Below are 25,548 nucleotides of genomic sequence, written 5' to 3'. Positions count from 1 at the left end.
TAGGAACAAGCAGAGATTCTTGTAGAATAAGCCATCATTGCTACCTCTACAACATCATTAATCTAAGCATCTGTACATGTGCTCACACTACGCAAGAAGAAAATGCTTTCCCTGCATTTCTGGCTGAGCTCACTCAGTTGTTTTGGCCTGACACCCAGAATAGTTCCAGACACCCACAAGGAAGCAGCCATGCCACCCCCTACTCTCCTGCTCCACACTGCTGTTCTCTGGTAGCATCTTACCTTTTTTCTTCTTTGGTTGTTCAAATTCTGGAGTCTCTGGTGACTCAGCATAAGGGTCTGGGGCTTGGTGAACCTCCACCACTTCAGGGATCCCATCGAGCGTGACTGACACGTGTGTGATCGGAGGCACCATTTCTTCCTCTTCAGTTGCACCAAACATAGTTGCTTAAGGGAAAGGGACAAAAGGAGTATTTTTAAACAGCCATGTGGACTTTAGAAAGCTGGCTTTAGACCAAAAACTCAAACACAGAATAAAATCAAACTCTGACACTTCAGTCTTTCAAGTGAGAGAAGACCAGTGTATAATTCAATATATGTGCCAACATTTAACACAGAAGCAGAACCACTACTAAACTAGAACAATTTGGTGACAGAATGTACCCCACAAAAAATACATTTATCTGCTGATCACATATTCATATTTAAGGCAATCTATAAATGTAAGTGTATATTCTTTTATCCTGACAACATAAACATCAACCAAACGAAACACTGCAATCTAAACCATCCAACTTCATTCACACCTTCCCTCTATAATTTTTGACTCTTTCCTGTTCAACTCTGCCATGACAATGAAATCCTTCATTGCCTACAACACTGGATTTCTGATACCCAAACTGTGTATGTACAGGCTATCTGGAAATTACAAAAAAATTACTACCAATTCCATGCAACCATGCTGCAGTGAATCGCTTCTCCTTTCACAAATAAACCTGGCAGATACAGATTGGATTTTCATAAAAAAACTTACTCATTCTTTTTTCATCCAACATAGGATCAGGGGAGTCCATATTAAGAAGTGCTTCAGCAGCCTCAATTGTTTCCATTGTTTCACCTCCATTATGACAAGATGCTTCAACTAAAACAAGAGAGAAAAAATTTTTTAAAAAGCTACAAACTAGACTTAAAGCTTAACATAGTTAGTCGTATTTCAATCCCAGCAAAAAAAAAAAAAACAAAAAAAAAGAGATCCTTTTCTACTAGATGTGCAGCAACAGATTAGCTGGGGAGAAAATGCACACTGCAATAATTTCATTTATTTAAGTACAGTACATTTTTCAGATTGCATGGATTAAAAATACCCCAAACAAACCTTTTGTTTCTGCCTCATCTTTCTAACCCCTCTCTTTGCTGATCAAGCACATGCAGTAAAACACAAGACCCATGAAACTAAGAAATATCACTACCACAAACAATATTCCAGATATCATTATTTAAAACCACAATATCACTAACTCCTTATGGTGCTCCCATGTCTTATCCACAGAAAAACATGTGGATATGACACTTGAAGACATGATTTAATGGTGAACATGGGGGTGGTTCTGGGTTGACGGTAGGACTTGATGATCTGAAAGGTCTTTTCCAACCCTAACAATTCTGTGGTTCTGTGAACAGAAGCAAATTCCATAAATAAGAGATGCCCATCAAAACTCTCCAGTCATTTAGCCTGGAGGAAAGAAAAAATATTCCACAAGTTCTATTAGAGACCATGTGATGTAAAGGTGTATCCTAAACCATTCAAATTGAAGGGAATTACATGTAGGGCTAACAGGCTCCAAGAACACATTGGAAAGCAAACATGAAACACAATATAAAAGGTTGGCAAGCTTTTCAAAATTTTTGACTTCTAGACAATTCCTCATCAATCTCATGAGGGCAGCCATTAGATAAGCCCAAAGCTCCTGAGCATTAATTATAATGCTTAAGGTACATGTTAAGGTCATCTGGGGGTACATAACAAAAAAATCCAATAAAATATAATTTTGCAAAATAACAGCTAGTTTAACTGGAAGAGTACTTTACCAGATGATTTTTTCAAAACAACTGTAGCATGAAAAATAACATAGATGGCAGTTCCTGGTACCATAAACATTTAAAACTGTTTAACAAATCCTTTTAGAAATTACTGTTTGTTAAATGGAAATGATTGGGCCAGGCTTCCTTATCCTTTGACGTGAATTTGCTGCAACTTTGGGGAATTCACTTCCATCTATCAAAATGATAAAAAGGGCTGCATTATTATTCCCCTCTCTAGAACACCAAGAAACCTCAGTTACTTTCACAGGCTTTACACCCCTCTCCCTGTTAAGCTTTGAGGAATTTTGGGTGGGGCAGTTACATTAAAAAACAAAACAAAACCAAAAAACCACACTGACTGACAAAGCAAGCAAACATACATGTTAAAACACAATGTAATGGCCTTGGAATAGTTCTGCGCACAAAAGCAAAAAGTTTATGCCAGAATTTCTATATTTTAACCTTAAAAATATCACAGTAACAACAAAGCAACCAGTTCAATTAGCACTAAGCAATTACATAATTAAAAAAAACAACCAACCAAAGCACCCTGGTTTCATCACAGATGTTTATAGCTTCAGCAATTGTATCATTATGAGAGGGCAAAGATGAATGCTGGCATCCACGCATCAGCTCTACCTCTTCCAACAACTGTGATTTACAGTAGCCTCTTTACCTTCTGGATTTTTCCTTGAGGCCCTAGTGTAAGAGGCTCAGACTAATGCAGAATAAAGTAGACAGGTGTTGGGAATCCCTGATCCACACAGCAACTCACCCTGTTTTCTACAGAACCATCTCCACCTCATATCTGGCAAAGACATTCAGACAGTTAAGGATCTGCACCTTCTGGCTGACACCTCCAAACAGTCTTAAGAAATGAGGAACACAGAGCTTGGAAGGAGGATAGCACAAAGAGAAAGTGAGTATGGACTAAGGTCCTGACCTTGGAAGCAAGAGAGGGCAGCAAATCGCTGTCCTGAATCACCTCCCTAGCCTCTATGTGACACAGCTTCTAGAAGGATCTATCCATGGTCTTCCCAGGCATTGAGGTGAGGCTGATGCTTTGGCAGTGTCCAAGGTTATCCCTTCTACCCTTTTAAAAACTATGTTTCCCCTTTTCCAGTTACCTGCAACTTTTCCTGACTGCCAAAACTTTTAAAATACCATGGAGAGTGGCTTGGCAACTACATCAGGTAATTTTCTCAGAACTCTGGGGTGTCAGGCAGCTGACAGGCTCAGGAGCTCAGACCCAGGGCATCTCAGCCCCAAGAACCACACAGCATCCCTAGGGAATGCCTGCCCACCAGGAGGAGACAGAACACACACATCCTATTCAGTGTGTGGCCATGTACACTCTTGGACTGGTGCTGGTGACTTGATGCTTCTGGTTCTGAGTTTTATCTGGATGAGAACTTCCCATATTACCTACCAGCCTTACCAAGACCTCAAAAAGGATGTCACATCATACAAATATAAATAAATGCACACAGCACTGTCAAAGCAGCTGTTCTCAGTTCTGACATTGTTTGAATGGACGGGAAGGTTAGCCTGCCACGATCCAGTTCAGCCAGTCATGGAGCATGGCTGGCTTACCACATACAATTTTAAAGCCAGCAATGGTACCCCCAGGTTCTCAATTCTGCAGGAAGGGAGAAGAGAGCTGCTGCTGTCTGCTCTTTCCCCAGAGAGAGCTGCAGGAGGACCAGACCCACTTGCTGGCTTTCAGGTACGAAGGTGATGGGAGTGGAGACAATTCTTCACTCTGAATAATAGCAGGTGAGGAAGAGTCTAACAGCTTTACATTGCTGTTACACCATATGGCTAGAAGTTAACCATCCCTATCCAAGATTAATGAAAGGAACTTATAATAGCCATATAAATAATGTAAACATAGAAATTGATATGATTTGCTGCTCACAAAAACTTTAAGCACGTTAAGGAAACTTCCCAGTCTGACCATTCAGGAGACTCCTTGGCAGTCACATCCCAAGGCCAGAGAATGCCACTGCTGGGTCAAAGCCCCTTCGCAGCATGTGGCTCCCATGACCGATGTGTCCCCTTTGGCTCTCCACACACGCATCCAGAGTCAGACGAGGTTTCCTTGCCAGTTCAGGCCTGGGTTTCCCACAGCAGAGTCTCAGATGTCTCATTCCATAAAGCCATTTATTCACAGCACAGTAACACAGGAACAGCCTGAGCCGGTGCCCCCAAGGAGGATCCCAGCCCAGGAACCCCTGGACTTTTACAGCCTCATGTCCATCTGCAGGCAGGTCTCCCTCTTCCTCTCTATGTCCATCCACCCCGCTGCTGCTGCAGTCACCTGTCTTCTTCTCTTTTCTTATCCAAAAGACCAGCATTTCCCAGCTTCTACAGCCTCTCACTGTTCATTGCCTGCCTGGCCCTGGTGCCCTTTGTTATCCCAAAGGCTGGCAGCTCACAGCTTCTTGTGTCTGGCTCTCACCCTGAGCTCAATCTGCACCTCACTCTGCAGCTTGCCAGCAGAGCTACCTGGACCAGATGTATTCCTCTACAAGCAGCAGCACTATCTTTCTATCCACAAACACAAGATGGCAAAATTAAGTTTCTTAACCACTCCACTGCTCTTGCCAAGCATCTTCCGAGAAGATGACTTCACAAAGTGGTTTAAGTTAATATTTCTCTGTCACTGAAAGAACCAAGGGTTGTGGTTTTCCCTCCCATCTCTGCCCTCTGGTTCATGATCCAAACTGCTGTCACTTGACACATGACAGGCTTCACGCTTTTTTGATCACATAGTGAGACAACTGAGATTTATAAAATGTCTGAAAAGATTTTGGGGGTATTGCTGGATTAGCAAGTTGAATTACAAGAACTCAAGAGCAAATACAAACAAGGTGTGGAGCACCTCACAGAAAAAGTGGAGCATCATCTCTTTGTCCTTTTAACAGCAAGTGCTCATTTGCATCCTTCAACATGAGACAGTGCTCAGAGATAACCAGCTCAGCTATCAAACTGGAGTCTCTTATTTTAGCTTTTCTATAATGCTGCAGAATGGTATTCCAGTCACTGGCTGTTACACTAGTTTTAAGAAGAACTGGAATTAAATGGCTTATTTGTTCCTCTTTGCCAAAGTCAGAGCTGAAAAAATGGGGCAGCAGGGAGTATAATTTCTGCAAAGTATCAGGTTTCAAAGGTTATCTGAAATAGGCAGAAGCTTTTTGAAAAAAAAGGAAAAAAGGGGGACAGGGAAAAAATATTGGAAGACAAAAATGAAAAAGGGAAAAAGAGGCGGGGGAGAGAAAAAGGGAGAAGGGAGAAAAAGGGAGAAGGGAGGGGGAAAACCACACCTAAAAATATCTTCAGTTTTTTCCCAGGGTACTCTACAAGTTTTTGTTTATCTGAGCAAGCCACAAACATAAGCCTCTGTATACACATGCCAATTTCTGCCCAGTTACTGCGAATCCAGGCTCCCTATGAATCAGCGTTAGCACAAGGCTTGCCCAAACACAGCATTCTGCTCTGAAATTATGCCTCATGTTGGAAGTTCCCCACCTCAGTTCAAAGTCCTGCTTTTCCTACTCCTGTCTAGTATCTTTTTTGAAATGTTTACACCACTTTGGGCAATTTTATCCCACTCTCATTGCTTCCTTGGTGGCTGGAAGCTCTGGAGGGTGGGCAACACAAGTCCTTGTCCAGGCTGAGATAAAGGCTGTGCTAGTCACAGCTGTGTTTGAATTCACTGCTGATTTTACTAGAGACAAAAACAGGGACTGCAGAACCTCAAAATAATGTGAGAAGAAACCTAAAGTTGCTAAAAGAAGAAAGAGAGCCATTAGACATGGACAGACCCCCCCCTTTTGCAGAATAGCTGGCTGTTAAATTTAAGCACTTTTTAGTATCCACTCTTATTGTTATCTGACACTGGAAAACTGAGTTTAAAAACACAGGTATTTCAGGAGACCTGCAAATTACCATTTTCTTTTTTAAATAGGGCCTTACAAATTGTAAAGAAAATTATCTCATTGAGGAGGTATATTAAAAAAAAACTCTCTGGTTTTACCAGAGCTACAGGCTGCTGGGAATAATTTCTTAACAAAGTAACTGAAACCAAAACCTGTTTTTTTTGCAACTGGCATCTCATCAACTCACAATCCTCACGGATTAACGCTATGAAGTTCAGTTTCCACCTAAATACTCCTTTGGATTTCTTTGTAACATCAGAAATGACCACCAAAGAAGCTGTGTTTGTACAAAACTGCCAGAGCTTCACAAAATGTACTAGGCAAATGGTACCAGACTTCAAAACGAGCTGGTTATTAAGTACCATTATCGATCTATGAAAATGCACACTTCCATGCTCCCTATTTAGACCACGGCACAGGACATCTAAATGCAAATTTTCTGTCCCTGCTCTCTCATCCCCTCCTCCCCAAAACTGCCCCCATGCAGCCACTTCCCTGATCCCATGAAGACAATGCCAAAACAGGTGAACCACAAAATGGCAGACTTTGATAAACTGTGGTTTTCAATAAAAAAAACATATACCAAGAATTAAAAAAAAAAAATGTTTTCGGGAATTACATAATCTGATTAGTTCCTCCTTCCTGTGCACCTTATATCCATAACTAGCCACATTAATAAGATATACAAAGTATAGCAATTGTACATTCTGACAAGTTGGACTAGAGTTCTTCTGCACAAAATATTATCCCCTGTATTTTTCAGAGAAAAAGTATTTCAATATTCCCTTTAGAGATAAAACTTCATTCAAAGCCAAATGTTCCAATTAATTTTGTTAATCACCCTTTATTACATGATAGTTAATCATTTAAAATACCATAAGACTGGCAACAAACTGACCATAAAATTGCCATCACAGTTCATCCAGGGGAAAGTGCTTTTAAAGATGAGGGTGATAAGGAACGTCTGCCTTTTCATTAAAAAATAAAAAAATTACAGCATGAGCATTAATATAGCTAAAAAGCTGATTGCTGGCTATGTCACAGTAGGGTTTCATGTGCAACAGATACTGTTCTTATAGTTTTCTGCAGGTTATAATTTATATGACAGATCAATTACCAACATGTGATAGCTGTGCTTTTGAAGGGCTGAAGCTACATCCTATAAATGAAAAAACCTATCAGCATCCACTACTCTGCAGAAAGATCCCTAAAAACTGATTGCTTCAGTTTCATGAGACCTGCTGCAAATTTCTGTTAATCTACAAGAAAAGAGAAGCCCAGTGGATGACAGTCACAAAATAGTACTGAAAAACTAATAACTTTAGAAAACCTAAATCCTTCATATTAAGCAGCCATTGCTCAGTAATGTTTAGTCATAAATTATGGTGGCTTCAGTTTTGTTTTGCTGTGAACTTCAGTCTTATAAATATTTTAATGTGGAATTAGTACAGTCTTTATGATGTCTGATCCTCTCTCAAAGGTATAACATGGAAGTGACTGAAAAGACTGGTACTAACTTCAAAAAGCAAAACAACGCATTTCACTGTTGAGAGCAAAGAAAATCAAGAAGGACACTTCAAAGAAGTGAGAAAAGAAAAAAAGCAGCTGAAAAATAGAGTAGGTGGGAAAACTGAGCTATGATCAGCCCCATTTCAGAGGCAGACTACAGCAAGCTATACTTGAATTAGGGTCTCTTCCACACAGCAGTCTTGCAGTTCAACAGGGCAGCTGTGGCCACAGCCAGTGCTTGTCCACAGTGGGCAGGGAGGGAACAGGGGCCTCCCTCCCTAGGGTCCTCTCATCTCCTGTGGGGTGCCTTCACACCCCTGGGCCCCAAATTCTGCCCCACTAGAGTCAGGCTGGATAGCTTCCTGCCAGAGACTGGTGCTGCCTGCCTTGTTCTGAGCAGGAGCTTTCCAGCCACAGAGCTGGTCCTGGCTTGGCCTGCATTGATCCCCTTTCCCTTCTAAGAAAATCCAGCATGCACAGGATGGAGACTGTGAAACAGATAATTAGTTATCATTTCCTTCACAGCAATCATCTCTGTAAAGTGGCAGCTCTCAATTTCTAAGGACTTTGCCTTTAAAGAAAACCAGATTTCTTGAACTATAATGGATGATGGAAACAATACTGTACTTGTCTGACTCCAAAGTATCCCAGAAACCCTTGGACACCATCGGTTACAAGGATTAAATATTTTCAGTTTCTGGCAGCAATTTGCAAACCCTTCTCAAGTGACCAGCAACAACAACCAAAAAAAAAAGAAAAATAAGGTTAACAAGGGCATTCACAAAAGTGGAGTTTCACAATTACTCATGCATGTAAAAATTCACACACAATGTATTACAGTGAATATGGAGTCACAAAAATAATCTGCTATGAAATTCACATGGATGCATTAAGTGGCTTAAGTAACACACTGGGGAAATGCCAGTTGTAGTGTGAATAATTAATATGAACAGCAAGTTGGCAAGAGGTCTCAACATGAAATACTGTTTGAGTATCGAAAACCTTCTTGAATAATAATCTAACTTATTTGTATGGTCACAGTCTGTTCACAGATAATTCACTACTATGAAAAAAATACTGAGAACAGCTCATGTCAATTTACTCTGTGAACTGTTCCTCATGTCAAGTTAATATTGAGTTCTTGTTTTGTTTTTGGTAGTAAAATATTTTATCAGAGCATGTCTTTGGAAATAATGTCAAAAGTATGAGTGAAACCAGCAAGCTGTCTCCACCCCTGGAGACAGTCCAGGTGTGGAGCTAGTGGCTGAAAGAAAACTTCTCACTGTAAAGTACCTACCCCACCTTTTAGATTGTTTTTCTGCAAAAGCATTTCAAATAGTGCTCACTTCATTTAGTGAAGTGTTGTTTTGAAAATGTGTGACAGATTTTTGAGCTTTCCTCTTGAGAATTGGTTGTTCTTTAGGGCTACCTTTTCTAACAGAATTTACAAAAAAAAAATCTGTATTTTAGGTGTGAATCATTAGTAGAGATCCAAAATTAATACTATGCTGAGTATACTTACACCAGTAAGCCAAGCTAGCATGCACATTTTAATTTATAACTGTATACCCTCAGAAAGTTAAAAGCAGCATCTACTCAAGCTGCATATTCCTGCTTGTTGGTATATATGTTTACTTAAGAACTACCACCTATTAAGTAAAAGCAAATAAAACCTATGAGGAGCAAAGAAAAACCTGGTTGGTTCTCTGAGCAGGACTCTGCCTTAATCACTGTTGATGGATGAAACTCTTCACCATTATCAGCTGTGCAACTGGGATTGCAAGCCACCTGCTAACAACATTAAGGCCATTTTCTCTGTCTTGTACAGAATCAACAGCATTCAATACCACTGTTCATTTTGCTCCCTGTTGCTTTTTGTCATTTAACTTTCTTTCTCCATTAGTCACAGCTATCTTGGTGCAAAGACACAGAGGTGTCTTTGCACCAAGAGAGTGCAAAGTGGCACAGAGATGGTTTTATTGCCAACCTGTGAGGGTGATATCATCATCTTCTATGATCTGCTCTTCTGCAACATCCAGAGAGTTCTCAGTGATCATGTCACTAGGTTCATCCACGCAGGTTAAGCCAGAGTAGTTATGTAGGAGTTCTGCACTAGGAACATGCTCCACGATGACAGCAGGAAAAATAGATGGATCACCAAGCTGGGGGGGTGGAGATGAAAAAAAAACAAAGCATTAGTTAGACTAACTCAAATCTAGCCACTTAATGACTAATATTTCAATAGACCTGTACTATATCACCTGGATATTAAACTGTCAGGAGGGAGTACTAAAGATGATTTTTAGCACCTGAAAACAAACAGCAGCAGGGTCCGACCAGGAGCCAGAGGCTGAATATTGCTGTAGTATCTACTGTACTGACTGCACTTCAGTACATAGCACCAGACTTGCATGACATAGTTTTTCAGCATTGAAGCTGACAATACAGAGGACTGGCACAGCACAGTAAGTGCTGAACTTTGCTGGCAATAATACTGGGTGAGCAACTTGCTGCGAACACCTTCACCTTTTGCTCTTCCCATCAAGCTGAGAGTGAAGAAGTCCTGTGGCTGTGAGGACTGGACAAAGCACTCACAGGCAACAAATTCCCTATGAGACACTATTTGAAAATCAGTATTTTAGGGGACACTTGCTACAGAAGGAAGGGGTGTAACAGGTTGATGTAAGTGCTGTCACACATTCCTGCTCTAATTCTTATGGCTTTAGTCATTTGATATTGCTCATACCACACCCCCCTCGCCATTTTCCTTCCAAAGTCTGCATTTAGACATCATCCTTTGGTCTTGATAGTCATTTTACATCAGATACAGAAGAAAAGATGCAGCTGGGAAACAGAAATCAAACTGACTAGCAATAATAACAAGTAGCACACTCTCTGGAAAGGCAACCGCTCAACAGGAAGAGGTTTTCAGCAAATAACATCTACCACAGACACTGTATTTTTCAAAGTGAGTATTTTAAAATGTCATTTGCAGGAAGAAAGTCATTGCAGGTTGATAGCAGAACAGGTTCAAAGAAAGTCTAGTGTAACTCTAAGGTTCCCTGACTACAAATATAAAACACATTATGAATGTCTCAAGGTTAAAAACAAGAAAAAACCCAAAAAAGTTTCTAAAATATATTTCTGAGAAAACCAGTTTATGCACATTTGGTTCCATTCTCCACAAAAGAGCACAGATATGTACAGATCATAGAATGGCCTGGGTTGGAAGAAACTTTAAAATCATCTAGTTCCAATCCCCCTGCCATGGACAGGGACACCTTCCACTACATCAGGTTGCTCAAAGTTTCACCCAGCCTAGCCTTAAACACTTCCAGGGATGGGAATCCGTAACTTTTCTGGGCAACCTGTTCCAATACCCTTCCACCCTCACAGTAAAGAATATTTTCCCAATATCTAATCTAAACCTACAGTCTTTTAAGTTTGAAGTCATTCCCACCTGTACTGCCACTATATGCTCTTGTAAATAGTCTCAATCTTTCCTGTAGGTTCCCTTCAGGTATTGGAAGGAAGATCAAGTAGTTTTTCTAACCACACAAGTTAAAAACCCAAGGGGAAAAAACAACTGCATGATTATGCCCTTGTTTAAGAATTACTCATCTCTCACTCTTGCCACTGCACACACCGTCACCGACGGAAAATGGTATCAGAGCTATCTGCTCAATCCAGACAACAGCTATGGGAGTAAGCCTCCCCTAGGAAAGAGTCTGGACCATACTGAACGTAGTAAGTGCAATTATAAGATTTAAAAGGCAGTAATTACCACTTTAAATTGCTCTGTGTTTTGTAAAACATGTCTCAGCAAAAACTGTGGTAAAGGGCAACCAGGAAAAAAAGAAGTAAAAACCAAAAATAGTATTTTAATGGGCTTCTATCATGGACAGTCTTCTAAACAAAAAAAAAAAAGTCAACAAAACCAAAATTTTAGAAAAGACCCAACAAACAATGACCTATTCTATGAAACATGTTTCAAAAGAGAGCAATATGGTACAAGATCAATAAAAATGAACAAAGTGCAGACCAGTTAATGCCCTCTTGTGCAATCTTATCACCAGATGACAGGTGTGTATCAAGTCACGCAATGGAACAGCTGCTACCCCACACCTTTATGGGCAACTCTAACCAATGCTGCATCGTGCTGGAGCTGAGAAACCAGAAATCATTGATGGCCAAGAGGTCCCTACTGTTCCTCAGAAAAAGTCATGTTCACATTTTGCATCCTATTTGTTTACTGTCCCTAAAATCCTATTTGCTTCTAGGCAAGAATAAACAGATTTGATCAAGTAAAAGCCACATCAATAAAAAAGGATAAAGCACTGTTAAGAGAGAAGAAAAATAAAAAACTACATGCATTAAAAAAAAGTTTTATTTTCAACAATACATTCCATAAGCTACAAGGTAGATGGTCCATTACAGCCTCATTCCTGAGATACAGTTATGTTCTACAAATACCTCAGTTTCAGTAATATGGCACAATACATAACTTTTGGGATTTAAGTTATGGACAGCTGTGCTGCAGGCACTTGGACATGAGCTAGGAACCCCAAGTTTCCTTCCCAGCCAACAGACAGAAATGACATTTCTAGGGCACAACTTCCCTGCCCAGTTTTATGCTCCTATGCTACAATAGGATGTCATTCCCTAAAAACACCCATTGCTATGCATTGACTATGAAATAGTGGATGCATTGGGGTGCTCATTTCTGGTGTAGGCAGCTGTGTCCCACACACTCATCAGCAAGTGGCCAGCTTCCTCTTCCCTGCCACATCTGCACAGCAAGGCATGCTCCTCGCCCCGCTTCCGCCCTTGCACCGGCTCAACAGCTGCAGCGTCTGCAGCCACAGATCAAGTTGCCCGTGCTCAAGATAAGTCTTACATTAGCTTCTTCTGGAGAAGAAAATTACTTTGGCTCAGCTCTGTCCTTCTCTAATGACTGATGCTCACACCACTGGCTTGGCCTCTGAGAGGACGAGTTGTAGAAAAATGTTTCAGAATAATAAACAAAACAGATAAAATCAACTGATTGTCACATTTTTTCAGATTAGTTTCTCAAAGCCCTATTTACATTACACCCTACTCACTTTGCTATGAAACCCAGTCATAAAAGCCCAAACATCCATGTTTCTAAAATACGCTTCACTACCGACCAGAATGTTTCCTGTGGTACTGAACCGTGCTGCTTCACGCAGTTCCAAAGTACTTGGTTTGATCAGATCTGAACTGCTCTGCCAGATTAAACTGTGTTTTGACCATATCTAGAAACAGTCGTCATCACACAACACTCTGGTATGGTCGCTGTGTCTGTCTTCAGGCAGAGAAATCCCCATGACAGGGCAATACCTCTTCACCTGAATCCAAGGAAGCTGCTGACACACTATGCTTCCAAAAGGCTGGAGATGAACAGAAAAGCACTCACTCACGGTAAGACACTTTAAATGTGCTTTTCTTTAACTTAATCACAGTTTTGAATTGGAAGACTCAGAGTAAAAATCACTTCTTGTGGCCTTTTATTTTAAAACTATTGTTATAACTGCTTCCAATTCAGTCCCTACAGTGGTACAACATATAGACTTTGCTTTCTGCCATGGTTGTGAAAAGGAAAGGAAAGAACAAATTCCAATATGCTTCTATTGAGAAAAGCATTCACTCAACTGCAAACCAATTTAATTTGAAATGCATTTTTGTGGAAGTGGCCATTGCTTTTTTATACACTATTTGCAATAGGTTCTGATTTCATTAACAAGCATTTCATTCAGTTTTAAAAGCCAATACTAATGTACACAGATGTACACGTGACTGTTGTGAGGTAATGTTCTTGATTTCACTGAAGGTATCTGAATCCCAGTTGAGAGCCAAGCTAAACCTTCGTCTAGCTCTGTTGTTTTCTAAGACACAAAAATAACTGTACACATTTGGAAGTGCAAAAGAGCCCTTTTTTCTATGGCTTCCTTTGAATCTAATCTGTAATGAGAATTACACACAGGGAAAACACTAAATTAAGAGCTACAAGGTAGTGATTCAAATAACACAAATTAAATTACCTCTCTAATAGCAAGGCTGCAAAAATAATTTATTTCTAATACAAACATGCTTCTATATGCCCTAGCAAAAAGGAAGAGTATAAAGTTTTAAAATAAGTCCCAAATTAAAGTGTCAGCAATGACTTTCAGGAAATGGATACAGAGATCCATAGAAGAACAATTTGTGTATTTTTAATTTCTCCTACTTCTGCTACTTCATGTTTCTCATACAAATATAAGTAAAATATGACACCCTAGCTCCAGCAAAGCTTTGACTTGGCTTCCACCCATCTCCCATGTCTGCTGGACACATAAAGCAATTGAGCTACTGCTAAAATCTTCCCAAATCTTAGACACCAAATCCCCATAGATGGATCTTTACCAACTCAGAGGAATGCAAACTTCATACAGATGAAATTCATAGAAAGTCCCATGAGCAGGTCCCTGAAAGCATTGGTTATATTCCACAATTCCCAAAAAACTGAACCCAGTCCTCCTCTGAGGGCTAAAGGCAGCAATCTTCCTTCTGCTCTCTAACTCTTTTAGTGTGTTTGACAGGCTGACAAGGTGTTTCTCTTTTTCTCTGAAAATTGTCTCATGAACTGTCACCAACTGACAGAAGATCAAAATACCATCCGGGCCACAGAAATGGAAAATAAGGAAGGGGATTTCCTCTGCTTTGGAGGTACTGCCTTCTCATACTACAAGTTTTTAAGGATGACAACTTGTCCCAGGAATAAGGTGACTAGCTTTTAATGGTTGTGGAATAAATTTTGTGCAAGTGAGTGATGGGTAGGAAGAAATACATGCAATAGAAGGGAAAAGCTACATGGGGGGAAAAAAGAGAAAGTAACCCCAGGGAAAAAATAACTGTCTTTTTAACCAAACAACAACATTCAGACTTGCAATACAGATGGCAGTTTATATTAAAAAAACAAACCCCTCCCCCCCAAAAGAACAAATAAAGCACCCCAAAAAACTAAACAGAATGAGGGGAAGTGATCTTAGTGACTAAAAAACAGCTTTTGAAGTTTTCCCTTGCTGACAGTCCCTGTGCAGAGGCAGCTTCTCAACTTTAAAGGTGTTCCCACTGCCAGCATCTGAGAAGAAACCAAATTGCACAGAAGGATGCTGCAGGCATGATGCTCACTTTTCTGGGAAGACAACATTATTACAGATTTCATATTTTCCCTGAAATCTTCATAAAACTGCAAGAGGATAAATGGAAGGAACCTTCTGCAGGAGCTGGAAACAGCCAAAAAATGTAGACCTTCACCTTGACCAGGTGGCTTAATCTTTCTGAAAGTCCATGGAGATATCAGGGAACATGGAAGAGCAAAGGTAGGCATGAGATGATGGTGCAGAAGTTATGGCTCAACCTAAAGTCTCAGATCCCTCTTTATCAGAAGAAACTGTCAGCATCGGTGCTTGGCACCAATCAGTGGTGGATGGGAACTGACTGTCACTGTTAATTTATTATCTTACTGTAAGACTTTCATACCTTCTCTCTGTGAGTTCCCACGGGCAGCTCCTCGCAACACTGACTCTTTCCTGTCCCTCACAGCACATACTAACCCTTACTGTCCCTAACATGACCACCTAACCCTGACTACTCACAGCACAGCCAACTGATTCCAACTCTCCTCCCAGCCACCTAACCCACTCTTTTATAACACCCATCCTTACTGGCCACAGCTGTGGCCTATTAAAGGCAAGGCTGTTCCTACTCTTTGGTAATTAGTACAGCTGCAACTCCTCAGGGATGAGATTGCCTTCAGCACTATCTCTATTCTCTCACAATCCATCCTCCCACAAGAAACAAATGCCAGAGGTACAGAAGGGGTCTTCAGGCACAGGTTACTACAAGCATCAGAGCCACCTGAGAGAGCACAGCCCGAGATAGAGCAGTCATGCTGGGAACAATGTTAGCAATTTAATGGTTGTAATGATTCAACTTCTCCCTGGCACCATTTGAAGCTTCCTACTATGGATCTAGCCACTATGGCTGCTTTTATTCAGCTTTTTAAATTAAGAATGTCCTCATCAAAAAGTCCACAAAGGACTAAATGAAAAGGCATGCAGATAGGAAGAAAAGCAGGTTTAGGCAGTGGCGTTGACTCAGCCACAGCCTGCAGGAACTCCTACCCAGTTTTGTGTGTGCTGTCTCCCTCTGTCTCACAACAACTAAAGAACTCAAACAAACAAAACAAAAACACAGAAAAGGGAGGGGGGGGGGGAGCAAACTCTCTATTTTAACCAGATCCCTGACATGTAGCAGAAACCAGACAGGTTATCAGTAGCCTTAGCCCAAGCCACTTGTTCCCTTCTGAAAATTTTAAGGATATTTTCACTTCATTTCTTCCTCACCACAGATCTACTATGTGATAAATGAACCCTCCAAGAATAACGAAAAATTTAAAAATCATTCTTTTCTAAACTGCAAAGAATAAAGCTGATAAGAGCGAGCCTTTCCTGTTCACACGGGTCGATGTGATTGACCCCCTCCCATTGGCATCTGCCACTGAATGCTTACATTTGCAAATGGACTATTCATAATTTATGGTTGTTTAACCAAGACTTAAAAAAAAAAAAAAGCAAAATAGCCATGAATTATGACTTTGCTGAAGTACTGAGCATAGTTGCCACTTAGACCCTGAACTTCTCTCCACAGCTGTTCCATGTCCCAAGAGCTCTTGACACAAGAGAGCTCCAGGCAAAGCTTTGACAAGGAGAAAAGTATCAAAGTTCTTAAAATGCAAAGTTCTTAAAATGGGGGCATTGCAAAAATAATTCTCCAAAGTAAATAATTCTCCAAAGACACCTTTTGTATACAATGAAGATCCAAAAAAATGCTTTTGCCCAACACAGAGCACTTACAGAGCTAACATTCTTGCAAAGAACACAAATTGTGTTGTCCATCCCTAAACACAACTAATCTAAGAACTTAAAAACTTTAGGAGTAGCAATATCTCCTGTGTAGTAAGAAGCAGGTCAATCAAGCATAAGAAGCAGTCTTTTTGGGCTAACGTACTACAAGCCCTCAGCCAAACTAAACCTTGTTCCAGCTTCCCAGGTCTTCACCGGTGCAGAACTTCTCTTCTACAACTGGGCATTTAAGATTTACCTTCAGGCAGCCAGCTAGCTGGCTACCTGCATTTTTGATATCTGAACTAAGTGAACCCAGTGACTTAAAAGGAGCTTGCATCTGACTGGAGCAATGGACTTCCTGCTATGCATCCTCTATCTCTGGCCTTTCACATCTTTGATTTCACCACCTTTAGGGTATGCTACAGAACTTCTTTTCTTAGACTTCATCCAGAGCAGAATTTAGTGGGGTTATGAGATAAACATCAAGGCTGAGTTTGTTCTGAAACTGAAGAAAGCTCTGTTTAGAAAGGTTTTACTGTCCTGTTGAGTACTCTTTAGTATTTTTAAAGTTTCTCAGGTGAGCATTTGAAGAAACTGCAAGAAGCAGAATGCACGGCTAAACAAAACAAAACCCTATCTGCTTGCACTACCCCTCCCAGGAACCACACTGAAGTAGCCCTCCCTGCCTCAATTCTCCCATCTCCTATTGGCTTGTAAAGTAAAGCCAGCAATGAACAACCAGCAGAGGTAATAAGTACTTGACTATGTTTTTGACTATGCTTGTGCAATTCCCATATCTAAATCCCCAGGCTACCACAAGCTCTGGAAAAATACAGGGAAGGAAGTTACATTACTAATTCCACCCAACACTGAGTTAGCACTTTAGACAGACAACACTCAGTTCATTGAAATGATCACATGACTCTGACAGCAGAAACAGGCCAGTGACCCAGCCAGATATTAGGCCATACAGAAAACCAGAGACAAGATTATAAAGCCAAAAGCGGGGTATTTTTTTAAGAGAGGAGAATAAATGCTTTTTACATTAACAAAAAAGGAACAGTTTGTCATGGCACTTAGCCTTTTAAAAAGGCTCAGACACCTAATTTCTTGTTAATAAATGCAAGCTCTAATATTAACCACCAGCTATAGAGAAGCCACATGATTTTTACAATAGGAATCCTACACTGAAGCTTCAGGACTCACAGGATGTGGTTTAAATAATCAACACCTAACTGAGAGTCTGCGTAGGTAGAAACAGACATATTTTCCCTGTAGTGTAAAAGAAACCAATGTAAATTACTTTCAAGCTTATTTCTGAATAACCAGCATGCAGTAACACAATTTAGAAACCAATCTGTAAACAACAGTGTGCAGGTACATACTGCCCCTTCCAGTCATCTGCAGGGTGACCATTACTTCTACTCAGAATTTTATCCTGGCACACTAGAGAAGTTGCAACTACTATAAAATACCGTCATTTTGAGAACTCTACATCACACATGCATGGATTCTACTGGTGCAAATCAGCAAAACAGGAAAAATATTTTTGGAGGAGGATGTCTCTATGATACTGCAGAGGTTATAACATTTCAACCAATTTCTGTTCTGTTCTGTGCATGCAAGTTACAGGAAGCAACAGGAAGCTTTTGAAACAGCACAAAGATCTGCTGCAACAATAATGACCTCAATGTTTCCTTTTTGTGTTTTACACCACATTTTTTCCTCATGTTTCATAATACTCCTAACACCAACTTGTACAAATATGGTTTCTTACACCATCCCATACCTGCTGTTCATCCTCCATGACGTTGCTGGCAAATTCAAACACAAGCTCATTCTGCTGTACAACTGCTGCCATAATAACGCATTCCCAGGTCTCAGCTCCACATACAAAGAAAAATGGTCTTGAATATGAAAGAACAGAGAGCTTCACTGAGGTCCAGCTGGACAGAAAGTCAGGTGCACAAAATGAATCGAGTATCAACGTTTGTGTTTCTTAGATCATCAGTGTTCCTGGGTTCTTCTCTTCTCAAAGCAAAACAAACCAAGGCAAATCCTTTCCTGAGTTGTTCTTCCCACCTCGATAGCCTTTACCACTGTGGAGGGAAAAATAAAAAAATTATCATTAAAAAATTGTTACTTTGGCAATGTGAAATTGTAGCAGTGGCAATAAAGCTTTCTACGTATTAAAACTGTTCTATCTACGTCCAAGGAAGTCAGACACTTTTGTGTCTCCAAAGGTATTACTTTTACTGATTAATATACAAGAACTTTCATTACCTGAAACAACTGTTTCAGGAAATAAGACATCAAAGTGTTTCATATTAAAAGCATGAGACTAAGGAAATGATACAAAAGTTAACAAAGAGAAAATCTGTATTTTCATTCAATTCAGATATGCAGTTTTCATATTCATTAGTACCTCTCATCTTCACAGTTTAGTCAAAGTAAAAATACAGAACTCAGACAGACCTACTTAGCTGTAGGATATCCCAAGTATATCACATTCCTTCTTTACACACAGTTCAAATTTAACTAAATTTTTTTTTTTGCAAGTAAAATGCTCTGGATCTTGAATCCCCATGTCAACATGATGAAACCAATAAATAAATTCTTTGTACAATCCAGAGAGTGCCCATGTTCCTACATGAAGCAGATCTTCAGCTTCATGTTAAAAATGCACTGTAAATGTCCCCTTATCTCTACCAGAGGCTCGCAAGCAGCCGGAAGGAAACAGCACTGACCACGTCACGGCAAATTAGAACTGTCAAAAAAACTGCACAGTACAAAGAAAAAAAATCCCCAACTACTGAACATAAACAGCTTCAGTGAAAGGATGCCTGCCCACACCTCCCATGTTGTTACTTACTCATCAGTGCCAAAGGTTAACTTGGTTAGGGTGAGCTGACCAAGAGGCTGCTGCACCATCTCTGGGGAAAGAGGCAAGCGCAAAAAAAAATCTTCGTATACAACTCAGGTGACCCAGATATTAATTTAAAAATCTACCATTTCAAAATAATAATGGGAGCAGGTGTCTAAAATTAGGAACCTAAGGAGTGTGTTGGCGCCTAGGAATTTAAATCAATATATTTTAAAAGAAAAAAAAATGTGTGGTTCCTAGTGTTTTGAGCAAAATTCTTTGCTTTTGATTAAGAGGTGCTGTGACAAAAGAATAAGGGGCAGAGGTCTAAGATGTACCCATCCAGAGTGAGACCCACACAAGAATCAACATCAATTGCCATTGGTGATGATTAGAATCTGCCTTTGTACAGGAGGTTTAACTTTGCCTTGTTTTTGCAGCACACTGAAACTCAAAAAAATGAAGATCATCTTCCTCTCCCCAGTGCCAAGCAATTTAATTAGGGAGGATCATGTCAGAGACTCATACTCCCTCACTCTAGGAAATGTAACAGCTGCTTTTCCTATATAGGTTGTGGTATTCCCAAATTCCTAAGTAGTGATGGCAGAGCATTTAGGCATTTAAGTCACTAGATCCTACCCTTCTAAGAAATAAGGAAACCCAAGATTATGCAAACAGAAGAACCTTCCCAACTTCCAAACCATGCTCTAATTAGCTGTTAAAAGGTTTGTAAGAGTAGCCACAACCTTAACAACAGAATATTTGCTTTAATGAGAGTTACATGCATTAACAGAGAAGGAAGTACTGTAGGAACCATTTCAACCTCAGCGCTTTCCATTTTTAGTGGTTGACTTGAATAGTTAACAAGGCTTTCTCCATACTTTGGCAGAGTTTTGGCACTGAAAGCATTACATGCAACCATATAATCCTGGGTGACTTCCCTAAATCTGATTATTTGGCCTTGCCTTTTAGAAGATGTGGATGCCATTAGGGAGTAGACACACGTTGCCAGCATAGTGGGAGTAAGCACAGCTTGACCCATCCTAGCCTCCTATCATCCTCTATACCAGCCTGAAAATAAAGTATATAACTATATAATACATAGTTTAATATTGCCTACAGACAGTGATTCAAGTGGGTGAATCTACGCCAACAGGGATATACCAACTTTTTCAGAAGATAAGACAATTTACACAGAGTAAACTTTACGTAAAGTAATAGAAGTACAACTTCTATTTTGGTTCCTGCTTAGGAATAAATTGTAACTGTCCAACAAGATTAAATCATATTTTAAGTCACCCCCTCTAATCACTGAAGAGCAACTTCACTGTAAAGGATCACAAGGCAAACAGGGAAATACAAGAACCTCTCACTTGTCCAAATGGAGATTTCTGTTTAAATGGAGGTTAAGCTAATTGTTCGGAGCCAGAATACTGTAAGGGCTTATAATCATGCCATTACAATGACGGAAGCCTCATGTATGAACAAAGGCTACAAGTTTCTAAGACCCAGTAACTTTCTACGGTCAATAACAATTAATAGAGTCAATGTAAAATCGGGATAAAGAACATGTTGGAGACACAGGCTACCGAGTAAGCTCTTAAATATAGGGAAAACTGGAGGTCAAGCTACCCTAAAAATTTTAAAAGTTCCCCACATGCACTGGGAGCTGACATTTTCTTCCATTAGTGCCAGGTTATTCATTATACTGTAAAACATTAACATTTTACAGTAGATACTATAATACCAAAATGTACACTAAATGCATAAGATACAAAAGCTGTGGCAGTAAACTTACTAAAAGCCATAAAGAAATATTTCCTTACTTTTTATTTTAAGAAAGAAACAACAAAACTTTTAATGCAAAACTAATTATCCTGATTTAATATCATTTAAGAGACTGCAGCAGCTTAATGCATTTGATCCACACAAACACTGCTTAAACCAGTCACACTTTATGCTAACACGAAACTACTAATCACCTGATACCACTGTAGGAATGGTCAGTCAAAACCCGTTTTGTGAATTCTGCACTGTGATGATGCAGTGATGTGAGACTGTCCCTTCTCCCCTACACCCCGACCCCCAAACCACCAAGGGCTCTATAGATAAAGTCAAGTACATTCTTTTTTACAAAAGAAACTTCTAACCACAACATTAGTACCAAATCCAAAGACAAGTGAGTGAACAGGCTTTGGTGAGCTTTTACATCTAACCTTATAAAGGTTAGGGACTCGGACGTTTACCGTTTGCAGGATATTTTTTATTACTTCTGTTGCAGCGTATAGTAATAGCGAATGATCTATTGGGCAACAACAGCACAGCAGAATAATGCAAAAGTGTTTTCCTTTAATCCATATTACTTTCACTGCCATATAGAAAACAACAGCAGCTTTTCATAGAAGCCAGCAGAATTCTAAACCAGCTATATTTTCCTTCACATCTATTTTTATAAACTGTGCTTTCATTATTCCAACTGTCACAGGGTCCTGCTGTCTATAGGCTAACATAAACACGACTATTGTTTTTGCTATGTAATGTCACTTATCCCCTGCCTGATTTTACATACATCTGCGAGTACAAAATAAGTTATTTGCAAACAGCATAAAATGTGTAAATTCTATTCACATGCACAGTAAGCTTGACCACATACAAATAATCCTAGGAGAAAGGGGACCCAATATATATTATCATAAAATTTACATCAAATTTTCAGAACTACAGAGGAAGTAAGATTTTGCTTTCATTTTTACTAATTGTTGTACAAATACATTATAAAAAGCAGCATTAAAACACAACAATATAAACAAACATCTTGATTTTCGTTAATCCTTGAAACAGAACTCAAATTATTCCAATCCCCCTGGAAACTCCCTCATCCACTGATTTCAATATCTAGAAACGAGCTCCTCAATCAGTCTGTCAAAAAGCACATTAAGCTTTAGTACATGCTACTCTGGTATCCCAGAAGATGCACTGTAGGATTCTGTCCTAGACATCAGCTAGACAGCATAACTTTTTCCCCACCACTCTTTACCATTTATACCCTCCAGTTAGTCCTAGCCCGTTGAGGACTAACTGAGCCAGTTCAACAAAGCTTCTAAGAAATACCTCCAGAACCAACATTTTTGGTCCCAATGGCGAAGCTGCAATATTGCAACTAGGCTCCATGTTGGAATCCACAAATTCTCCTTCAAATCCTGATAATATGAGCCAGTATAGGCCACTCTACCTTATCATTCAAGTACTGTAATGCAGAACACCAAAATAAGACAATGGCACCACACTGGAGCAGGCGTAGCATCAAAGTATCAGGCAGAAATCCAAAAGTTTGCTAAACGTCAGCTATAAGCTTAGAATACTCAAGTCTTGCTACTGAGAGCATCCCAGATGAGCTGAAAGATGCCTCCAGCAAGCTACTGGATCCAGTCCCATTTAGGGTTACTAAAGATGACTGTAATCATCCTGAAGTGCCTTTCTCATGAAATTAATAAGATCATTCATACATTTAAAAGCACCAGCTTTTAAATGTACATTGCTTACATTACTAAGCACCAGCTTAGTGCTTTAAGATTACAGTGCAGATCTGAATTCTGAGTTACTGATGAAACAGTTCCACTCATTCAACAAGAGGACAAATCACTTGAGACTGGAATTTCCCATTGATTTCCTAAGACAGTCTGCAGCATTAGCACTAGCCTAGACATGTCAAAGTTGTGACTTAACAGAAATGCAAAGCTGAACCCCCCCCTTCTCTACACCATCCTGGATACACAGGAAAGAGGAGACTGTATGAGAGGAAAGGGAAGATTAAAGAAATCTGAACAGAAGGATTGAGAACCATCTCAGGTAAAGTCAAACACATGGATGGTAACCACACCATTTCACTCAAATTTCTAACTCCATTCTACCAGCAGAGGTTAAGGACAGTTCAACCCAGAGTCAGTTCATCTTCTGAAGAGTCAACAAGTATCATCATAGAGTCAGGTTTCCTTAAAAAGGAGGGAATAATAAAGCTGTATAATATTGCAGTTCTCTTAATGCAGAAATCCCAGACCAACAATGATCTTTATATACAGTCCACACCAAGCATAAATGTTATCAGCTTAGTATTCTGTGTCATTCTTCATGGACTAATTTTTACTGTCCAGTAATATCACAAATTTGCACAGCACAAGGAATTTGAACCATGTCTTTAGACCCAGGGCATCTGCACTGATGAAATGACAAGAAGAACAGATTAATATATGTCACTTGGCACAAAATGTTTCTGAAGGCTCAGTCTTTCTACTGCTCACACAAATTAAAGGAGATAGAAAAACAACATGGTTAAGAGGGTAGACCTGACGAAGGAAAGAAACAACATAAGGAACAGACTCAAATCTTCTGAGAGCATCCATGCTGCCTAGGGCAAACTGTGCAAAGGCCAGCTGACATAATAAAAGCCAACAGAGTGACCTTTGCTTAGCTTTCATTAAGGACATAGAAATCATCAGTATCAATAAATCCCTGTTTTGCAGCCTGTCTGGAAACCACAGGCTCTCAGTGCATATATCAGCAAGGAGGAGAGAAAGTAAGAGGGTTTATCTGTTAAATATAAACAAGCATAAAACCCCAAAACTGACACAAAATCCAGTCAATATCAAAGAAATTAAATGAACCCACTTGACATAAAAACAGATGCTTACTCCAAAGAGAGAAAAGAACACAAACACAAGCAACAAGCTCTTTGCCATCACAAAAAAAAAAAAAAAAAATCTTTTTTTGTAACTATCACTTTTAGCCTGAACATTTTAATTTGAGGCCAGATTCCTTTCCAGACTACTAACAGTAATGGCTCCACCACTGTTTACAGACTCCTCCATTCCTGAAAACCCTTTTCTTCCGATCTCCCATGCTCCCTCAGATTTTTTTTAAAGTCCCTTTTGTTCAGCAAATTTATGTAACACAGCTGTTGTACACAAACCCAGCAACCTGGCAGAGCATTGCTGGGAAAGCTGAAAAAAATTAAAGCATGGTTGAGGCTTTTTTTCCTCTGTATCCTCTCCCATCACCACGCTCAGTGTGTCAAGGCAGCCTCAAATCAGTGTAGGTGTGTAGATGTAGAGTACTCTGAGTAATTGATTTATGCTGCAGCAACAAAAGATCAGCCTACCACCAACAGGTCAGGCCTAAAGAGCAACCCAAAAGATACTGAGGTGGGACAGGCTTTTCTACTGAAGCTCCTGAGCTCCAAAAAAAAGTATTTGAGCATCTGTTAAGAGCAAGCCTCCCTAATTGGATCAGGCAAGGAAAGGCCAGGCTGGGTTTTAGTTACCTCTCTGCAATGTTTGCTCTAGTAAAGTAGAGCCAACTCAACAGGAAAAGTTAGCTGACCTAAAGCATGGGAGCAAGGACACTCCAGGGGGAATAGAAGGTCCAAATCCACTCTCCTGCTTCCCCATTCCCCCAACATGAAAATAACTGAATTTTGCATTTTCATAGACTCACTGCATAGTATAAAAAGAGGTTAAGGAGATTGGACATGACCCATCCCCCATGAGGGGACAGCTCCATTCCACCTCTCTTCCCCAAATCATGTGAGAGATTGGACCTCTTTTCCTCCTTGCCTTCCCCCAGCTCTCGTTCCATCCCAATCAAAACTGTTCAGTGGATTCAAACACCATTTTGCAGCTGCCCAACTTTCAGCACGTTAGACACCAAAAAGAGAAGAGCAGGGTAAATTTTTAGAAGTGGCTAAGCCATCACCTGGCTACTCATACAGCTTTGAAACTTTTCAGATTGAATTTGGGTTACTGAAGGTCACAGATAAATCACTTATTTCAACTACAGTTAGATAAAAGCCACATAACGTTGCTTCACTGCACAGCCCCTACTCTACCTGCCTGCAGGACACAGGGACCCAGGCACACACACATCAGGTGCAGTTGCATGAACACGCTTTACATCCACGTGCACATGCATCACATATGCACCACAGCATATGTACAAAATGTGTGCCCTTCTACTGACTTGACTTTTAACTTCTGGTGCAGCTGTTTTCCTACCAAAGACTAAAAAAAACCCACAATCTCCCACATCTCTATATAACCAGGGGATACACAAAAGTCCTCCTTCTCTGCTTCCAGTTCAGTCACCTCCTCCCACTGCTGCTCATCAACACCCCAGTGCCACTGGAAAAACATATAGCTTAATTTTCCCCTCACTCACTGAAAGCCAAACAAACAAGATGAACTACCCCCCCACCCCACCCCAAAAGGACACCTAAAAGGACAGTGTCCTCC

At 40.1% G+C, this 25,548-nt stretch overlaps 1 protein-coding gene across 12 annotated transcripts in view; it reads right to left on the bottom strand.

The window, feature by feature from the left end:
* The window catches only part of ELF1 (E74 like ETS transcription factor 1), an 87,875-nt gene that overhangs the window by 19,851 nt on the left and 42,476 nt on the right, over window positions 1-25,548 (bottom strand). For 9 of the 12 annotated variants that reach the window (XM_053936700.1, XM_053936690.1, XM_053936699.1 and 6 more), the window contains exons 2-5: window positions 18,191-18,500; window positions 9,480-9,654; window positions 994-1,101; window positions 243-407 (exon numbers count right to left, since the gene is read on the bottom strand). In XM_053936700.1, coding sequence (XP_053792675.1) covers window positions 243-407; window positions 994-1,101; window positions 9,480-9,654; window positions 18,191-18,262 — 520 coding nt within the window. In that variant the 5' untranslated portion in view covers window positions 18,263-18,500. Of the gene's footprint in view, window positions 1-242; window positions 408-993; window positions 1,102-9,479; window positions 9,655-18,190; window positions 18,501-18,876; window positions 18,922-19,273; window positions 19,293-25,548 lie in introns of those variants that run through there. The other 3 variants (XM_053936695.1, XM_053936696.1, XM_053936702.1) reach the window with 3 other exon arrangements.

The sequence above is a fragment of the Vidua chalybeata genome, chromosome 2 (assembly GCF_026979565.1).
Source record: "Vidua chalybeata isolate OUT-0048 chromosome 2, bVidCha1 merged haplotype, whole genome shotgun sequence".
Classification (NCBI taxonomy): Eukaryota; Metazoa; Chordata; class Aves; order Passeriformes; family Viduidae; genus Vidua; species Vidua chalybeata.
The sequence above is the reverse complement of the archived record's forward strand: the minus strand, read 5'-3'. Positions and strand labels throughout refer to the sequence as shown.